General features: G+C 38.2%; 1 protein-coding gene across 2 annotated transcripts in view; it reads left to right on the top strand.

Moving 5' to 3' along the window:
* Positions 1–21,640, top strand: part of ANXA6 (annexin A6) — a 63,407-nt gene that overhangs the window by 8,976 nt on the left and 32,791 nt on the right. For both annotated transcript variants that reach the window (XM_051978737.1, XM_051978736.1), the window contains exons 3-5: positions 20,038–20,128; positions 20,824–20,918; positions 21,089–21,202. In XM_051978737.1, coding sequence (XP_051834697.1) covers positions 20,038–20,128; positions 20,824–20,918; positions 21,089–21,202 — 300 coding nt within the window. The remainder of the gene's footprint in view (positions 1–20,037; positions 20,129–20,823; positions 20,919–21,088; positions 21,203–21,640) is intronic.

Here is a 21,640-nt window from a genome sequence, read left to right as displayed (position 1 = left end):
CCCTGCATACATTCTATTTTCTCTAAATAGTATTTTATTTTTCTAAATACAGCAAAGATAGTTTTCAGCACCTTTGAAACACCTTGGATTCCAAATTTTTTCCCTTCCTCTCCACTTTCTCCCCCCCCCCCAAAGGCAGCAAGCAATTTATTATAGGTTAAACATGTGCAGTTCTTCTAAACATATTTCCATCTTCGTCATCATGCATTATATTTTCCTGCCAAATCAATCTATTTACTATGCTTTGAGTCTGGCGTGTCCATTTCTTTCCTCATGCTTTGCATGGCTGCTCCTAAGATCTGGAATACATCTCTACATTCTAGAATCCTTAGAAGTCTTTCCTCATTTTCACCTTGTACATGCTTAACTATGCTAATGTTATATCTCTCAGGAGAAGGTAAGCTCCTTGAGATCAGGTTCAAGTTTTCTGTTTTGCTTTTGAGTCTGAGATATCTGGTATGATTTCTGGCACATAGTCACTTAATAAATGCAAATAGAATTGAATTGAGGTACTACGTGGAAGGTTTGTTGACTAACAGGTCTCAGGGATATAATAAGCACTCTTTTTGTTGAGTGTGAAAAAAGAAAAGACAGCCAGGATAGAAGGAGGGAGGCTGAAGATCTAAGGGAGCTGATTCTTCCCTCCAGTCTATTCTTATTTTTCTGAGTGGATTTAAGGCAAAGTCATTTCAGCTCTCTAGAGCCTACTTTCCTCCTTTGTATTTTGTTTTGGTTGGGGTCATCTCTATCTTGCCTGTATATTACTCATTTGGATGTTTCTTTAGTACCTAAAATATGTACAGATACATAAGACACAGTCCCCTCATTAAACCCTCATTAAATGAGATAAGGATACTCATATTACTTAGTAACTTTCAGTAGTAGTTTAATACCTGACAAGTTGTACAGAAATTAAGAGTGATGGGAGATGAGAGGAGGGAAGAAATCAGTATGGGCTGGGGTGGCCAATTTTATCTTCATCTTCATCATCACTACAACAACATCACTGACTAACATCACATAGTATTTTTTAAAATTCATAAAGGACTTTGCATATTTCACTTTATCTTCCAAGGAAACAAATTAAATGACTTGCCCAGGATCACACAGTTAGCAGATTTGAACTTAGATCTTTTTGACTATTGTGTTCCCCAGCTGCCATCTCATAGAGGAGGTGGGGTCCTTTTTCTAGTATTGGGAGATGTTGGTGAGAACAGTGTGACATCTTTCATCTTTAGAGCTGATTCCTGTGTCAGCCCCCAGGGCTCCTCTTTGCAGAATATCGAGATGTGTACTTTGATCTGTATCCCCATCAGGAGGGGGGATACAGGATTATTTTGGAATCTGGTCTCCATGAATAAACAAGAGCATTCATTGCTGTGGTAGCTTTTGGACTCTTCCTGTGGCTGGGGCTAGGTGGTCAAGATTGATTTGGGATAGGCTTAGAGAAACAGGTCAGAATGTGATGATGGGACTCTGAAACAAAACAGAGATGAGAACTCTTAGGTGACTGAAGTAACATTGTCGTCTTCATTAGCCCCATGTTCTAAACATTCACACAGTATCTTCTTAGTCCTGTCTTTTAGTTGGGGATACAAGGAAGGCAGACAAGTATCTCCTGAAGCTGCCTGCCCGGCTTCTATCAGTAATGAACTTCATCTGCCAACAGTAGCCTGGGCACAGCCTAAGCCTTCATCCTCTTGGGCACAAGTACCACTAACCATCTGGCTATAGGACTTGTTGAATATTTTAGGGTGGAAAATTGGTTTCTTTTTTCCTTATCCCATTGCCTCTGGCTAGCATGAGTCCAGCTATATAGAAAAGGCCCAGTTTGGAAGGAAAGAGAAAAAGAAAATTACTATGTAGCTTGCTTATTTGTTTCAATTCAGTCTTGTTATTTTGTTGATAGAGGGAACTTCCTCTCCCAGTTTAGATATTTAACAGTTTTGAAACCCTCTATCCTAAGTTTGGGGGAAAAGGTGCATGTAGAATTTATTAAGAAGTTAAGTGATTTGCCCACAGTTAGCCAAGATGTGTTGGAGGAGAGCCTTTCTGAAGAAAGTATTATATAGTCATTATATAGTCCCCCAAACCAAATTGGGGGATTTTATGGATATGGATATGGATGACCATATAGGGACCACAGAAAACCCTACAACAGAAATTTTTTTGAACCTTAATAGTATTTTATTTTTCCAATTATATGCAAAGATAGTTTTCAATATTCACCTTTGCAAAATCTTGTGTTCCAAATTTTTCTCCCTTCTTTTCCCTTCTCCCCCCAAAATAGCAAGTAATCTGATATAGGTTAAATATGTACAATTTTTCTAAATATATTTCTATATTTATCATGCTGCTCAAGAAAAAGCAAATCAAAAGGAAAAAAGAAACAAGAAAGAAAAAAAAACAAGCAAACAACAAAAAGATGAAAATATTATGCTTTGATCCATATTCAGTCTCCATAATTCTCTCTGTGAATGCAGATGACTTTCTATTACAAGTTTATTGAAATTGCATTGAATTATCTCATTGTACAATAGAAATTCTTAATCTTTTTTGTATCACAGATCTCTTTGGCAGTCAGGTGAAGCCTTTTCAGGACAATATTTTTATTAATTTAGTATTTTTCCCCAATTATAGTCTAAATTTTTTTACATTTGTTTTTTAAGATTTTTGAGTTCTCCTTTATCCCCATTCACAATTAAGAAACCATATGTAAAGTTATGCAAAACATTTCCATGAAAGTCAAACTGTGAAAAAAAATATAGATCTCCCACTATAATGAAAATAAAAACCCTCAAGAAAAATTAAGTTAGAGAGAGAGGGCAATGCTTCATTCTGTATTCAGACACAATCAGTTCCTTCTCTGGGTATAGATAGGATTTTTCATCATAAATCCTTCAGAATACTTAGTCATGGATGATTGTACTACTGAGAATGGCAAAATCACAGAATGTTTTTACACTTACCAAAAAACATAGGAAGGCAAAGGAAACCAATTATATTAAAATACAGTTATCAAAAAAAGGTTTTCATCATAAGTTCTTCAGAGTAGTCATGGATGATTGTACTACTGGGAATGGCAAAATCACAGAATGATATTTTTAAACTTATCAAAAACATAGGAAGGCAAAGGAAACCAATTATTAAAATACAGGTATCAAAAAAGTTAAAAATTGGATTCCAAATTGAAAACCTTTGTTCTAGAGATGCTTCAGTCCTAAAGTAAAATTCTCTCTGGACCTGGGTTCCAGATACTTTGGTTAGAGCATCTCCACTAGGGTGATTACAGACTTGAAGATGTCAAGTTACTTGTCCAGGCTCATTCAGTATATAAGTAGAAGAGTGGGATTAGAATTCATGATTCCTAATGTTTCCAGCTTGTCATTAATCTCCTGATCCAATCTGGCCATTCTCCCAGCTGCAGTGAGTACATCAAAGTCTCTGGTTAGATTCTCAGTTACCTCTGTTACACTAACATTTCTCACCACTTGGGAAGAGTTTGGTTAGGGGACGTTCCTCAATACCCAGGAAAAAACATAAGGCTTAGTCAGAATAGTGAAATTCAAATCCCAGTTGTGTGATTTACTATGTGATCATGGGAAAGTCCCTTTGCTTTGAGTCTAAACATTTTTCATCTATAAAATATTTGAATTGCCTACCTAATCGAGATATTGAAAGGAAGGAGCCTTCCAAATTTTAAAAGTGGTAGAGATGCTATCTAGTACAGAGGAGTGTTAAATTTGGGACCAGAGTTCTGGGTTCCAGTTCAACCATTTACCATTTAGGTGGACTCAGCACTAAAATGAGATGGTGGAATTAAATGATTGGTTAAATGTGAGATGATGATGATAGTTCCACAGTATACCTTTGCTTACTTCTTTCTTCTCCCTGCTGATGGCGTCAGGCTCTCCAGCTTCTTGTCCCCCAGTGGGACTGGGTCAAATCAAGGGAGTTGCCAAAGCTTCTCTTATGGAGTGTTCTGCCTCTTCTTCCCTTACCCTAGAAGTCACCTCTTCATCTGGGCATCTATAATACTACATAGGTTGAGGCTGGTGAATCTCTATGAGTTTTATATACAGTGGCCTCTGCAGATCAGTTCATACTATGTTCAGCACTGATATGGTGAGCCTCCAGAAGCAAGGCACTGGTACCAGGTTCCCTAAGGTGGGATGAGTGAGCAGGCTGAAGTTGGAAATATAGTAAGTTAAAGCTCTAGTGCAGATGAGTAGTGGGATTAAGCCCCAGTAGCTCTTGTATCATCAGAGTAGGCAAGAGAGGGAGGCTCATTCTTAAGAAATTTAAAAAAAAAAAAAAAAGGTTTTTTTTTTAAGTCTATTTCATGAGTCTCTAATATTTGCCCTTCATCTGGTATTTAATACAAAGTACTATGAAAGATATAATCATGTATATTAATTCAAGAAACATATCAAATGAAACATAATTGTAAAAAAAAGTATTTAGCACGGTAGCCTTGTACATAGTAGGTGCTTTATGATTGCTTATTCTATTGCATATGTATTCAGAATGGGCTATATGTGAGGCATTGTGCTAGGCACTAGAATTAAGAGGCCTTTATGAATTTTTCTAATCCAGAAGATTTTGATCTTTGTATTGTGGGCTCCTTCAGTGTTCTAATGAACGGAATAATGTTTGTTACCTACATTCATGCGTAATCTTTTTTGTTTTCTATTCTGCTGTTATGGAAATATTTGCTTTATTCCTCAAGTTCAAAATAAAATAAAATTTAAAAATAATGAGTGAAATGCTAAATTTCTACTAGAAATTAATAAAAATAAAGATGTAATTTTACCTCTATCAAATTTCACATAAATATTCTATCCTTTGGTCTGTGGAGCCCAGATCAAGAATTCCTGATCTCCTCTAACTCCTTCAATTTATAGATAATAAAACTGAAGCCTGGGGAGGAAAAATTAATTGCATAGGTAGAAAGTAACAGAGCTGAGATTCAAACTTAGGTTCTCAGATTCCAAAGTCACTGTTGAAGCAACTTATATTTTGTGGGACTGGAATATGAGTACTGTCATTTAATTCCTGTGTCACCTGAAGTCCTTAACATACCTCAGGCAGGTCATTGAAACGAGGGTTTTCCTGGTTTTTTATCTATAAAACAGGTTGGACTGGATGATCTCTAGGGAACCTTGTAGTTCTAAATTCTATGACCCATGACCTCTGAGGCCATTTCCAGTTCTTAAGATTCTATGATTTCCAGCTTACTGCAAAACTCAGTGAAGGTAAAGAGTTCCTTACTTGTGCTTATCTGAGTTTCCCCAGCACAAGGCTGAGTGAGTGTTAAGTGTTAATAAGCATCTGTCATTTACCCTACTAGGTTGTCTGTGCCTTAAGGCAGCATCTGCATTAGGCCCTGCTATTTTTCTTTTTCTTCTTGAGTTCTGGTGTCTCCTCTCCCTTTCTACTCCAGCCTTTTCCAGGGTTAGGGATGGATAAGTAGTCAGTGTTTTCATGAATCCTTTGGCAAACACAATAAACAGCTCCATCTCTTGAGTAGCTTAAGGAAATTGCCTGTTTTTCATCATCCAGAAATCCTTCCTTTTACATCAGCTCCAGCTCTGGTCTGGAAGTCACGGACTAACTCAATAGATTCATAGATGTAGGCTGTGCAAGGCTGTACATTTCCAGTGTCAAAGCAAGGCTGGGGAATGTTTAAATAAATTGTGATATGTAAATAGAGCAGAATATGACTATGCTGTTAAAAATAAGCATGCTGATTAGAGAAAAATGTGAAAAGAATTATATGAACTGATATAAAATGAGGTAAATACAGATGAGAAAACAACATATGCAAGGACAAGAACAAAGTACATGGAAAGAATAACCACAAAATAATCAAAATTGAACTGCAAAATTCAAAACAACTTGATTTCAAAGAATAGATGTGAGAAGATGCTTCCTTCTCTCTCCAACCCACTTGGCAGTGGTAGGGAGTATGAGTGTGGAATAATGTATATAGTGTCGGGTTTTGTTTTGTTTTTTGATATGTTGATTGATTTTGATATTGCTGAATTTGTTTCCCTTTTTGATTTTTTAAAAAAGAGATAGCTTTCTGCATGGAGGAAGGATACAAGGAGAAACCAAAGATGTCAATAACAATCTATTTTTAAAAACAAGGAAGGCTAAAAAGAGAATGAAGAAAGAAAGGCCAGGGGAGTGGCAGCTTGGGACTCACTGGCCATCAGACGGGAACAAATCTTTCAGTAATAGAAGAGGTAGCTCTGAGTGAGACAGACTTAAGACTGTGGGCCAGCATTCACCATGAGGGAGCACTTAAGGAAAACGAGACTCAGGGTGATGTAGCCAGAGGAGAGACATGCTGGGAATTTGCCTATTTATATATCAACCAGTGCTGTAGTGGAAGTGACTCAGAAAGGGAAAGGACCTTGCCTAGAAGGTCTTAAAATAAGTTGTGTCCTGTTTGAAGGGAGTGAAAAAATAGAAGGGAACCCTAGTTCCTTTCCTTGGGAGCTGAAAGCTATGTTATAAGTTGAATGACAAGTTTGAGGAGGTGAGGGTGGATTCCCTTTGATTTCAGTGAATAGAGATGAGGACAGATACTCATTAAGAGGAGCATAGAGTGCTGGCTGTGTATATGCGCCATCCTGATCCGGGAACCTTAAGCAGTCTGGCACAGTGGGAAGGGTATTAACTAGTCAAAAAAATCTGACTCTAGTCCCAAGCTCAACTGGGAAAAGCAGTACTGGAGCCTTGTGCAAGTGTCAAAGATGGTTGTCATCTTATCTGTGTGCAGTAAGTCTACACGTATCCATGGGCTAAAAACCTAGCTATGGTGCCTTTTTTAATGTTAAAAAATTCAGTAGTATTTGATTTTTCCACTTACATTTCCACTAAATATAGTTTTCAACATGCATTTTTAAAAATAACTTTTTATTGATAGAACCCATGGTAGGGTAATTTTTTACAGCATTATCCCTTGCATTCACTTCTATTCCGATTTTTCCCTTCCCTCCCTCCACCTCCTTCCCCAGATGGCAAGCAGTCCTTTACATGTTGAATAGGTTACAATATATCTTAGATCTAATATATGTGTGTGGAACCGAACAGTTTTCTTGTTGCACAGGGAGAATTGGATTCAGAAGGTATAAATAACCCGGGAAGAAAAACAAAAATGCAAACAGTTTACATTCATTTCCCAGTTTCTTTCTTTGGGTGTAGCTGTTTCCATCAGAATACATCCTCATACAGTATTGTTGTTGAAGTATATAATGATCTCCTGGTTCTGCTCATTTCACTTAGCATCAGTTCATGTAAGTCTCTCCAGTCCTCTCTGTATTCATCCTGCTGGTCATTCCTTACAGAACAATAATATTCCATAACATTCATATACCACAATTTACCCAGCCATTCTCCAGTTGATGGGTATCCATTCATTTTCCAGCTTCTAGCCACTACAAACAGGGCTGCCACAAACATTTTGGCACATACAGGTCCCTTTCCCTTCTTTAGTATCTCTTTGGGGTATAAGCCCAGTAGAAACACTGCTGGATCAAAGGGTATGCACAGTTTGATAACTTTTTGAGCAGAGTTCCAAATTGCTCTCCAGAATGGCTGGATGTGTCCACAATTCCACTAACAATGTATCAGTGTCCCTATTTTCCCACATCCCCTCCAACATTCCACATTATCTTTCCCTGTCACTCTAGCTAATCTGACAGGTGTGTAGTGGTATCTCAGAGTCAGCATACATTTTTGTAAGATTTTGTGTTCCCATGTTTATCTGTATCAGATTGCTTGCTATTTGGGGAGGAAAGAGGGACAAAAAATTTGGAACATAAGTTTTGCCAAGGTAAATGTTGAAAGCTGTCTTTGCATGTGTTTGGAAAAATAAATTTTTTAAAAAAATTTTTCTTTCCTTCCTCCCCAAGACAGCAAAAAATCTGATATAGATCAAACATATGCAATTCTTTTAAACATATTTCCATATTTGTCATTTGGTGTAAGAAAGCTCAGAATAAAAGGGAAAAAAAACATGAAAGAAAAAAAATAGACAAACAAAAGGTGAAAATACTATGTTTCCATACATATTCTGCTCCACGATTTTCTCTCTGGATACGGGGATGGCCTTTTCCACCCCAAGTTTATTGGAATTACTTTACATCACCTCATGTTGAAAAGAGCCAAATCCACCACAGTTGATTATTGCATAATCTTGTTGCTGTGTACAATGTTTTCTTGGTTGTGCTTATTACTTCACTCAACATCAGTTCACGTAAGTCTTTCCAGACTTTTCTGAAATCAACCTGTTTATCATTTCTTATAGAACAGTAATATTCCATTACATTCATATACCACAACTTACTCAGCCATTCCTTAACTGATGGGCATCCTTGACACTACAAAAAGGGTTGTTAAAAACATTTCTACCTATGTGGGTACTTTTCCCTCTTTTATAATGTCTTTGGATACAGACTCCATAATGGCATCCAACACCTTTTGACCAGCTAGTGCTGGCCCTGGTTTTCTATCCTGGGGACACAGAAGGTAGAATATTTTATTTTGTATGTAAATCAGAAAAATTGCACATAATTAACCTATATTGGATCGTTTGCTGTTGGGAGAAGGAGGGGAAGGAGGAAAAAACTTTGGAACATGTTTTCTAAACATGAATGTTGAAAATTAACCTTGCATATATTTGGAAAAAATAAAATACTATTTTAAAAAAGAAGATGATTTAATTCTAGGAAATCAGCTTTGATTGCCAATGAAGATTCAGGCCAGTCCATAGCACAGACAGATTGGAACTATAAAGATAGTTCTTTGGGAAACCAGGGGACCAAAGCTCCCACCAAGAACAGGCTTTGCAAAAACATGTAGTAATTGGGGTCTCTGAGCAGGACACAACTGGACTCTGTTTTTAGTTGGTCCCTGTGCTTGCTGCCCTGTACAGAAATGGTACTCCTCCTGATGCCTCATGTTACCCATTGAAAGTAACTTTGACCATATGTGACTTGTGTTGTATTAGTGAATTAGAAGGGAGTGGCAAGAGAAAGTGTCTGTTTATTGCTGGAAGCAAAGACCAAGAGTTTAACTGTCCCCATCACACTCCCAGTGTCCAGGGACAATTCCAAGTTCTTTGTTCTTGGGGCTCCAGGCCAGGAATTTGCCCTCTTCATGGTATTTCTTCTGTAGAGCTCTCGGAATTCTGTGCTTCTGTGCGGGATGAGGATTTTATTGAGGGTTAGAGGTTCCAGAAAGGGAAGTAGTACCATAAAGAAGAAGAAATCATCTTCCTTCCACTATTGAATGACCTATAACTTGATTATCCCTCTGGGCAGCCTTCTCTGGATGGGAAAGCACATACCAATTATCAGGCTATTTTTCAAGTTGCTCAAAAGGCATCTTTTTGCCTGACACTGATTCTGCCAGTGCCGGTGCACTTCCTCCTGATCATTCTGCGTTGCATTATTACTAGATGTGGGATGCCCCACAAGAATGGTTTTGATGCCTAAAATCTTCTGCTTAGAAATGCTTTTTTAGGACTGTTAGGGAGAATAGTCCTTCTAAGCTAGGAAGGAAGGAAGGAAGGAAATGAGTATTTCTTAAGTGCCACTTGGCTAGACACTTTATTGTCATTTTACATTTTACAAATATTACAAACACTGGATCACTAAATTTTAAACTCCTTGAGAGCAGGAACTCTCTTTTGCCCCTTTTTCTATCCCCAGTGCTTAGCACAATGCCTAGCACTTAATATTTTTTGAGAAATTCTCACTACAACCTTGCAAGATGCACTACTACCTGCATTTTGCAATTAAGGCAACTGAGGCAGACAGAGATTAAGTAGCTTGCCCAGGGTGACACAAATAGTAAGTGTTTGAGTCCAGATTTTAATTTAGATCTTCCTGACTGGAGACCCTGAGCTTTATTCACTGTACCTCCTTTTGGAGTTTTGGAAGTTTGGTGTATACCAACTGCCTTTAGGAGACAAATTTAAGGAGGTAGAAATGGAGGGTGGAGGAACAGATGTGTAAAGAAGAGCAAGGAGGAAGTCTGGTTTGGCAAGACTTTAGGGTATGTGAAGGAGGATAATGTTTAATAAGGCTCGAAAGGTAGATTGGATCCAGAGTTTTTGAAGGGTTTTTGAAGCCCACAGTTTGCATTTGACCCTAGCAATAATATGGAGTTGGTGTGAAAAAGCTTTATTAATCTAAAAATGTTTTTAAAATATGAATTTATCATTACAATTATGATAATAATAGCTAGCAATTACATAACACCTCAAGATTTATTAGGCACTTTACAAATATTTCCCTTTTTATCCTTAATACAACCCTAGAAGGGAGATGCTATTATTATCATCCCCATTTTACACTTGAGGCAATTGAGACATATAAAAGTGACTTGCTCAGGATCATACAACTAGTATCTGAGGCAGGATTTAAACTTGGGTCTTCCTGAATCCAGGCCTAAAACTATCTACTGTGTCGCCTATTATTTATTATCACTGTCATCATCATCATCGTCAATATTTTCTCTGAAATATATCTTCTTCAAATATACCAGTTGCAAATTGGCTTTCATAAGACACTATTAGAGCAGCAGCCAGACAGATACAGAACAGTGTTGAATCAGAACTGGCTATTCCTGTGCTGAAGTTTTCAGCATGTGATACGACTCTGAAATTAGGGTCAGACATACAAAGTAGATTTTTAAAAATGCACCAGCGTCTTTCCTGGAAACAAAAGATTTAGAAGTAGATGGAATCTTTAGATAAAATCTAGTCCAATCATCGTTTAAAGAAACTCAGGCCCACAGAAAAGAGTTCTTTTCCTGCTTTTGCCTAGTGAGGTAGTTACAGAGAGAGCTAAGACCATAAGCCAAGTTTCCTGACACACATTTCAGTGTTCTTTCTAATGCTGCTTGCTGTCTAGACTCTGATCCCATTAAAATGGGATCTAATCCCCATAAAATGGGACAATGGGTTTTTACCAGTGACCTTGTTGTGGTGATGGTGTGAAAGAACCTTGGAAAGAGAAAAGAAAAGGATGATTAAAGGGGAAAAAATTACTTCTCATCATTGTTTCTTCCATCACAGCAACCAGCAGCAGTGACTGGAGAGAAATCTTCACCACTAATGGCCAAAAAAATTACAGTATAAGAATGTGATGCTATACTATTGTAGAAATATATATGGTGTTTTAAGAGGCAGAGTACTCTGGTACAGGCAAGAACTCTCCTAAATTCCCTTCCAAACAACTTTAAAATAACACCCCACATTAATTTCTGGAATGGCAGAAACAACAGAAAGACAGGGTAAAATATATTTTTTTTTCTACTCTAAGTTAACATAGGATGTCAGCAGGAAAAGGTCTGTTACACTGGGGTAGTCAAACCTGGAGTTCAGTGCAGACCGCACCCTGACAATACCAGCAGCAAGCCCTGGACGTAGTTGTAGCAGTTTCAAGAGCTTTCAGCCCACACACAGGGAATGGGTCAGTCAAGACCCTGTTCCATCGCCCAGATGCAGTTTCAGGTCTCAGTCCAGAGCAATGGGAAGCACTAGAACTTGTGGTTACAGGGGAACAACACCCTGGTCACAGTTACAAGGCAAAGAAAAGTGTAATTACTTACAAGGGAGAAGGAGCCCTTGTCAGTTCAGGGCAGACAGAATACTTGTGGTCACTTATAAGGGACTGGGACCCTGGTCTCAATTGCAAAGCAGAAAGGAGCCTTTGTGGCTGCAGGAGAGCTGAAGATCTGATTATAATTCCAGGCTCACTAGGAGTACAAGCTTGTAGTTACAGGAGAAACAGTGTCCCTGCCTGGTAAAGACCAGTGCACAGAACAGGAGAGCAGTGACCATACCTCTCATTAGATCATACCATCTTTGAAATACTAAAAGTTTAAGATGCCGAGAACTAGCTCTGAAAACAGTAGCACAAAAAAAGCCTAAAACTTGGGATAATACTCCCTACTATGGAAAAAGGGCAGAGGGAAATATGTTGTTAATCACCATAACTGTGAAGGAAATGAACTTACAAATAAAATGAAAATAGATAGTATAATAGATTATAAGAAATCTATTTTCTTATAGAAATAGGGATGTGCACAGTAAAAATAAGGGATTGGAGCAGAATTATATCGTGCTTCAACTGAGTGAAAAAAAATAAGCAGGAGTAGCAATTATGATCTCGGATAAACCAGAAACAAAATTAGACCTAATTAAAAGAGAGAACCAAAAAACTACATTTTGCTAAAAAGTTGCATAGCTAATGAATCTCAATACTAACATATGCACAAAATGGCATAGCTTCAAAATGCTTAAAAGAAAAGTTAAATGAGTTATAGGAAAAAAATAGGTAGCAGAGCTATGTTCATGAGGGACTTCAATTTTACCTTTTCAAAACTAGATAAATCTGGTCATAAAATAAGAACGAAATTAAGAATTTTTAACAAGTTAGATATGATAGAGATTTTTCTGGAGAAAATTGAATGGGAATAGAAAAGTATATATTTTTTCTTAGCTATACATGGCACCTGCACAAAAATTGACCCTGTATTTAGGTATAAAAACCTCACAACCAGATGTAGAAAAGCAGAAGTATTAAATGCATCTTTTTAGATCACAATGCAATAAAATTACATTCAATAAAGAGCTATAGAAACATTAAAAGTTAATTGAAAACTAAATAATTAATCCCAAAGAATGAGAGTCAAAAAAAAAAAAAAAACAAATTGTAAAAACAATAATTTAATGAGAATGACAACAATGAGACAATATATCAAACTTTATGGGATACAAAGCAGTACTTAGGGCAAAACTTACCTTTTTTAATGTTTATATCAATAAAATAGAAAAAGAGCAGACCATTGAATTGGGCATGTAACTAAGAAAACTAGAAAAAGAACAAATTTAATCAAAAGAGAGATTAATAAAATTGAAAGTAAGAAAATCATTGAAGTTATAAAGGTAGGAGCTGGTTGTGTGTGTGTGTGTGTGTGGGAGGGGTGTGTGGGAGGGGGGGTATTGGTGTGTGTGTGTGGCTGGGGGAGAGGGGAAGAACAGAATAAACCATTGGTTAATTTGATTTAAAAAGGAAGAAAAACATATTATCAGGATTAAAAAAAAGGATAAAAGCCATTATTAGGAGCTATTTTGCCCAATTATATGGCAATAAATCTAACATCTAAGTGAAATATATGCATTTTTTCAAAAAAATATAAATTGCTGGATTAACAGAAGCTGAAATAGAGTACTTAAATAGTCCTATCTTAAAAGAAGAAATTAAACAAGTCATAAATGGCCTTTTTAAGAAAAAATTTTCAGGATGAGAAGGATTCATAAGTGAATTTTACCAAACATGTTTAGAAAAACAGACAAATTCCTTTTATAATGCAAATATTCCTAAATTAATATGATTGAAAACTAGTATCTGGGTCTCAGTTGCAAAGCAGAAAGAAGCTCTTATGGCTTTGGGAGAGCTGAAGATCTGATTATAATCAGAAAACTAAAAATCAATTTTCTTAATGAATATTGACACAAAAATTTTAAATAAAATACTAGCAAGGACATAACAGGAATATATTGCAAGGATCATACACTACGATCAAGTGGGATTTATGCCAAGAATGCAAGATTGGTTTAATATTATGAAAACTATCAGCATAACTGACTACATTAATAACAAATGACAAACTAAAACAACAAAATAAAAACTAAGAATCATAGATTTTTGCATAGAAGCAGAAAAGGCTTTTTGACAAAATACGACACTCATTCCTGTTAAAAAGCATAGGAATAAATAGTATCCATCCAAAATCATTGTTTATTCAACCGATGTAGGGGGGAAAATGGGACACCACATTGTTGGTGGAGTTGCAAACTTAACCAAACACTAGAGAATAATTTGGAATTGTTCCCAAAGGGGCATAAAACTATGCATACCCTTTGACCCAACAATACTACTACTTAGTCTATATCTCAAAGAAATAAAAAGAAAGGGACATAAATGTACAAAAATACTGTATGTGATTGTGATAGAGTACTACTGCACTATAAGAAATGATGAGCAGGATGCTTTCAGAAAGGTATTTATGAATTGATATAAAGTGAAGTAAAGAGAACCAAAAGATACACAATAACAATAGTATTGAAACAGTAATCATCTGCAACTTAGCAATTCTCAGCAATAGAAAGATCCAAGCCAATTCCAAAAGACTTATGATGGGAAATTCTGTCCATCTTTCTATATCAAGTTGCTTGCCTTCTTAGGGTTAAAGGAGGGAAGGGAGGGAAAGAATATTGAACTCAATATTTTTTTTAATTTAGAAGTTTTATATGTAATTGAGGGAAAAAAAGGAATATATGGTTTACTATTATGTTGGAATCATAAATAATGGTTTCAGAAAATCCTAGGGCTTCTATGAACTAATGAAGCGTGAAATAAGCAAAACAAGGAAAGTATTTTATACAATAACAATAATATTGTAAGACAACTTTGAAAGACTTAAAGAGCTCTGATCAGCATTGTGACCAACCACAGTTTCAGAGGATTCATTATGATGCATTCTATCTGCCTTCAGACAGAAAGGTTTTAGACTACTGACTAGGGCGTGAGAGTGTGTGTGTGTGTGTGTGTGTGTGTGTGTTTATGGAGAGAAGTGGTAGGAAAGGAATGGGGATCTAAGTGAAAATAAAATTGAATTTTAAAAGAACATTATATATTACCATATTAATGTTATAGATAGGATCATTAAAGGTGGTAGAAGACTGATGAATTATAATGAATAACTTCAGTTATTGAAGATCTCCTTTCCATAAAGAGGTAGTAATTCTCTATGTAGAATGCTGCATAAACTGTCAGCCAGTGTTTGTGTGAATTGACTTTTGAGTGTTGCTGGGATGAAACAAGCAGGGAACTGAATTAAAGGGAAAACACTATAGTACAAATAAAAAAGGCAATAATAAAACATTAAAAAAAAAAAAAGTCAATGACAAAAAAAGAAAAAGCCTCACCCAAATACCCTAGGTATTTGCTTCTTATGAAAATGCTGATGTCAAATGAGAATGAGTGGGATGAGGAAGCTGAACAGCTTCTACACCCAATGCAGAAACTGTTCAGTAATGCTTGTTCAGCATACAGCTGGTTTCTTGTCCTTCTCCGACAGCTAGAAGGATTTCTTTGTCAGTTGAGGCTTGAAAGAGATAAGTGAGCATTGTTGCCCACAATATCTTGTGGACTGGGAAATTAACTCAGGGAAAGGCTTTCTGGAAGAGGTGCCCCTAAAAGATGAGGATTTTGACTAGGAAGAGAAGCATGGAGGGTGAATGTTCTGCCCAGGAGGATAGTCAAAAAGGAGGATTTTGAGCAAATTGAGAAAATGTGTTTAAACTCTTCCTCAGACATTGATTGTATTGATCCCAGATCAATAACCTGAGCTCTGTTGGTTTCAGTTTCTTCCTGTGTAAAGTAGGGATAATAATAGAATCTCTTAGGGTTGTTGGGAGGATCAAATTTAATAATAAATCATAAAATTTGAAAACCTTGTATGACTGTTGCAGTATTAATTTTCTCCTCTTTCCCCTTTCTTCAATAATGCCCCTGTACAGCCTTCTGTAGAAGGGAACTTTACATCAATGAGTTTTCTCACGTTAATGAACCCCTTCTTTCTCAAACAATTTGTTTTTCCCACTTTTACCTTTCAACCACTCATCTCTCCAGTTTCCCTCACTCTCTATGACCTGGGCCAAGGTTCAAGGGACTACTGCCTCAAGGGGTCAGACAGAGAGAAAGGGAGAGACCTTCCTCCTGGGATTTTGCTGGGGACAGTCCAGGATGGCCATTTCCCTCTCTCCATTCCAAACCTACACATGGTACCTTTGGCCTTCCTTGCCCTACTCCCATACCCTTATCTGCTCTCTGACATAGCCCACTGCCCATTACTTTCTTAAGCCCTGATCCTTATCTGCAGTGTCAAGCTGGTCCATGTCCAGTTTCTTAGTGAACCAGACCCATTGTGCTTTCAGACCTGGCCCATCTCAGAGTAGCTAGATTTCTTTGCTTCCCCTCCCCTTGTGGAATTAGCCAGCCTGTCCTCAAATGTCCCAAAGTGAACAGCACCCTTTTGCTCAACAGTCTGTCTGAGACAGTTACCAGTCCTTCCTTGTCTTCCTCTGGCCATTCTATGGGTGGCGAGAATATGAGGTCCAAGGATTCCAAGTAATAACCTAATACCGATGATTCCTGGGGTCACAGACTGTTAGAACAAGAAGGGGTCTCATAGGGTATCTCGTTCAGCCAATACCTAACCAGGAATCCCTTCTGCAACATTCCAAACAGTTGGTTACCCAGTCTCCATTTGAAAACTCCTAGTGGCTGGAGATTTGCTGCCCGGCGAGAGTAACTCATCTTTCTTTTGGACGGCTCTACTCTGGAGATTTTCTTTTTGTTATTCCAAACTCTGCCTTCTGGCATTATCTCCCCGTCTCTTGCTCTGTCCTCTGAGCATATACAGAACAAGTCTAATTCTTCTTCCATGGGAGGCCTCTTCAAATACTAGAAGCCAGTAATCATGCCTTCTGTAAGTTTTATCTCCCCCAGTCTCCAGCTTCTTAAACTCCAGGTCACAGTGCTATAGGGGATCTTGTTACTGAATGAGATTGCAAGAGGATGACTTATTATCAGTAAATTTTTTATTTGTATCCCTATTTTATAAATATATATACTTAGGGTCATTTAAAATTTTCTTAGGGTAAAAAAATGGGTTATGAGTGGAAGAAGTTTAAAAAACATTGCTCTAGGCTCACATCCCTAATTCCTGCAACTGACAAGTATAACATGGTCTCCAGACCCCTTTATTTTCCTGTTTGTCCTTCAAATGCTCTCCAGCTTATCACTAGGGATAGAGTGTAAACTTGTATTTTCACTGATATAGACACTTCTTGGAATAGAAAACTTGTTCCGCCAATATAGGTTAGTAACTTTTAACTTGTATTCTTAGATTGACTAAAGCACTAGGTTAAAAAACTTGACTAAAGTCATGCAGCTGGCATGTGCCACAGGAAGGATTTAAACTCTGATCCTCCTGGCCTTTTATACTCTATACCCATCACAATGCCTTTAGTTAGTCAATGATCTTTTTAATATGGGGACAGGAATGAAGCACTGGCTTCAGTGTAGATGGGATCAGGACTGAGAGTTCCTTCATCCTGGACTTAGGTCTCTTAAAGCTCTCTATGATATCCTGAGTCACATAAAATTCCTCTATTTGGAAGTCAAAGCCCTTCATACCTTCTCCCCTTCCTCCATTTTTAACCTTACAACACATATCAATCGCTCACATACTCTTTTGAGTTCTTGAACATAACACTTCATCCCCCAACTCCAGGTACTTTTCAAGCTGACCCTCATGCTTGGAATGCTCTACTTCCTCATCTCCCTTTTCTGCCTTCCCTGCCTTCCTTCAAGTCTCAGCTAAAAATCACACCTTCCACAAGAAGCTTTTCCTCAGTCAGTCTTAGTTCTGGTACCTTCCCTTTGTTGATTACTTCCTTTTTATTCTGTATTTATATTGTTAGTGCATGGTTGTTTGCATACTAGACTGTGAGCTCCTTGAGAGCCGGAACTGTTTTTTGTCTGTCTTTGTATCTCAGCACTTAGCACAGTGCTTTGCATGTAGTACGTGCTTAGTAAATGTTTACTGATTAATTAAGCAGCCTAAGATATTTGATTAATATGTTTGCATCTGCAAGATAGGTGAGGCAATGCATATCTCTTTTTTATAGATGAGGAATCAAAGATGAGTAGTATCCAAAACCTACAAAGCTTAGACCTTAGACTCCATGGCAGGAGTTGTTTTTTTTTTTTTTTTTTTCCCCAACAGTATTTTATTCTTCCAAATACATGTAAAGATAGTTTTCAGCATATATTTTTTAAATTAAAACTTTTTATTTTTCAAAACATATGTATGGACATTTCTTCAGTATTAGCCTTTGCAAAACTTTGTGTTCCAATTTTCTCCTCTTCCCCCATGCCCTCTCCTAGATGGCAAGTAGTGCAATATATGTTAAACATAGTAGAACTAGATTCAAATATATTTTTGTAAAACTTTTGTGTTCTAAATTTTTCTCCATTTGTCCCTTACTTCCTCCCTCTCTAAGACAGCAAGCAATCTGTTAAAGGTTAAATACATGTAATTATGCAGGAATTCTTAACCTTTGTGTGGGTGTATGTCTTGAACCTTTCTGGTAGTGTGATAAAATCTATAGACTCAGAATTATATTCTTAAATGCATAAAATACATAGAATTGCAAAGAAAGCAAATTATTATGAGATACATTTAATACATTACTCTTTTAAAGAAGTTTATTGACTCCAGGTTAAGATCCCCTGCTATGGGAAACATCTGGCCTTAATTTCCTTCCTTATAAAATGGCCAAAGAAGGCTGAATGATAATTCATATTACCACAATGTTTTCTTTACAGCAAACCTGTGAGGCTTCATGGCCTAGAATAGAGTCTAAGCAATGGTTTCTGATAAGGAATATCTTCCCTCTGAAATGAAAGGAGAGGGACCGGACTGTAGCATCTTTAGTGCTTATGCTCTAAAAGAGCAGACTCTGCTTGAGTGCAGGCTTTGAGACAACGTTTTTAAATTTTAATTTTTATCCCAATTAACATGTAAAAACATTTTTTGACATTTGGTTGTTTTTTGTTAAATTTTGAATTCCAAATTCTGACCCTTCCTTATCCCCCTACTCCTTTAGAAGGCAAACAATTTGATATAGATTATACACATACAATCATGCAAAATATTTCCATATTAATCATGTTGTAGAACAAAACAAAAAACTCAAGAAAATTAAAATTTAAAAAGGTATGCTTTGTTCTGCGTCCATATCCCATCAAATTCTTTCTCTGGATGTGGACAGAGTTTTCTATCAAGAGTCTTTTGAAATTGTCTTTGATCATCATGTCTAGCTTAATCATTGTGCAATGTTACTGTTACTGCTTATAATGTTCTTCTGGTTCTCATTTCACTTTACATCAGTTCACGTCTGTTCAGGTTTTTCTGAGAACATCTGACTTGTCTTTTTTTTTTCCTCAATAATATTTTTTCCAAATACATGTAAAAATAGTTTTCAGCATTTATTTTTGTAAGATTTTGTGTTCTAGATTTTTCTCCCTCCTCCCCTCCCTTCCCTTATCCTTAAGATAGCAAGCAATCTGATACAGATTATACATGAATAATACTTTGAAACATATTTCCGTATTCATTATATTGTATAAGAAAAAAAAAAAACAGACCAAAAGGGGAAAAGCCATACTGCTCATCATTTCTTATAGCACAATAGATTATTTCACCACAATCATATACCACAACTTGGTCAGCTGTTTCTCAACTGATGGCATCCCCTAGGAGGGATCTGGAGACAGAAATGACTTCAGATCCTAATTAGGCCATGGTGGGACCCGCAGTCCTGGGTCAGATAATAAAAGACAGAAACGACTCCTCCATATTCCCAACCTTGCGCAGAACTCTTTTCCTTACCCTTTCCTTGGTTCATGTGTACCCTATATGTAGTCAGGGATAGTTTTTTTGACTTGACGCAGGTATCACTCATCTGCTTTTGGAGTTGGGTCACTAGCCAGAGAAATGGCCGTGCCTCCAGGCATCCCCATGCCGGCTTAGTCCCCAGCATAAACAGCTTCTCTTGTTTTTGAGAGGTTGAGGGGGGTAGAATGAGGGAAGGCCAGAGCCGGTAGTAGAATGGTCAGCAGGTGGCTGGGTCACATATTTGTGTGAATTCTGACTTGGGCTTCGCTCACACTGAGCTGAATTTCCTGCACTAATCATCAAACTAAAGTTGATGACTGGCAGGGCTCTCTCTGTGGGGTTGGCTGGAGCACGGATTTCAGCCTCGCAGTCGGGATGCTAACCTTCCCACATGCTGGGGGAAGAGGCTCTCACCCTGGAACATGGAGTGTCCTGCTAAGTCCTTTCCTCTGTAACTTGCCCTCTTTGTTCTTGTCTTGGCAGGGCAATAGGTACCGAGGCTCCATCACAGACTATGCTGGCTTTGATCCCAACCAGGATGCGGAAGCCCTGTACACAGCCATGAAGGGCTTTGGTCAGTACTGAGCCGGGGGAGGAGAGGGAACTGCTTAAGTGTCATGGAAGAGTGAAGGGGGACCTCAGATCTAGACTCATAAAGGGGCTGGGAATGGGGAGGGGAAGAGGGTGCCAGCTGGGAAAGTGGACCCTAGACCTCCATAAAATGAGAAGAGCTTAAATCTAGACTTTTATCTAGTTCTGTAGCTCTGTGATAAGATGATTTGTGTATATTTGTGTGTATGTATATATGTGCCTATATACACAGTCATGAAGAGCTTTCTTTGGTCAGTGTTGGGCCAGGGGAAAGAGAAGGAGGTAGTTAAGTGTTGTGGAAAATTGAAGGGGGAACCTCAGATCTAGTCTTGGGCAAAGCCATCTTGGGGCTGGGAATGGGGAGGGGGAAAAGGGTTCCAGCTGGGCAAGTGGAAGTAGACCCTGGATTCCCATCTTGGTTCTGCTAATGGGCGTTAGTCTGCTCCATAAAATGAGAAGAAGTTAAATCTAGACTTTATCTCGTTCTGTTGCTCTGTGATAGGATGATTTGTGTGTCTGTGTGTTTCTGTGGTGGATGCTGTAGATCTGTTGATATTTTTACGATTTGGGACCTTAGTGGACTGGGGAAGGAGCAGCGGGAGCACTTCTGTAAGGGGTGTTTGGAGGAAGGGAGGGACCTAGAATGGGGACCAAAGTGACAGGCTGTCGCCCCTGCAGGCAGTGACAAAGAAGCCATTTTGGAGCTGATCACCTCCCGGAGCAACAAGCAGAGACAGGAGATCTGTCAGAGCTACAAATCCCTCTATGGCAAGGTACCCCATCTCACAGGATGGTGGGGGTGTGAGATCCCCTGCTGCCTCAGGCCCGAAACTGCTTCTCAAAAAAGCCAGCTCCCCCTCCCCGGGGAGTTTGTCCTTCCCTACTCGCGCCAGTGCCAGCCCCAGAGCCGGCTTGACTCTGAGCTTCCCTGCTGTGCCCACAGGACCTCATTGATGACCTGAAGTATGAGCTGACAGGAAAGTTTGAGCGGCTGATTGTGGGCCTGATGAGGCCCCTTGCCTACTTTGATGCCAAGGAAATCAAAGATGCCATCTCGGTAAGAGGTTGCGGTCGCGGTAGGGTGCCCATGTGGTTTATGAGGGGGTATTTGCCAAGCACTCCCCACAGGGCACTGAGCCCTGGTCCTTGGGGGCTCACGGGATAGCTTGAGAAGATGTGGAGATCTGGGGAAATAAGGCATTTAAAGAAGGAAATGCAAAATAGCAAGGGAGTGGTGTAGACTGCAGGAAAGGGGGATCACCAAATAAGGACGTAGTAAAAAAAAAAAAAAAGATAGGTGAAGAAAGGAAGCAGAATTTTTCAGAGACTTTGGGGGAAGGGGAGAAGGGGAAAGTGAAAAGGTTGAAGTACATTCTAGGCAAAGGAAGTGTCAGGAGAAAAAGTCTAGAAACTAGAATCAGCTTCAGTTTTCTCATTTGTCAATTGAGAAGCAGTGTAGAAAAGTAAATAGAATGATAGAGTTAGGAGACCTGCA

The sequence above is a fragment of the Antechinus flavipes genome, chromosome 2, assembly GCF_016432865.1.
Source record: "Antechinus flavipes isolate AdamAnt ecotype Samford, QLD, Australia chromosome 2, AdamAnt_v2, whole genome shotgun sequence".
NCBI lineage: Eukaryota > Metazoa > Chordata > Mammalia > Dasyuromorphia > Dasyuridae > Antechinus > Antechinus flavipes.
The sequence above is the reverse complement of the archived record's forward strand: the minus strand, read 5'-3'. Positions and strand labels throughout refer to the sequence as shown.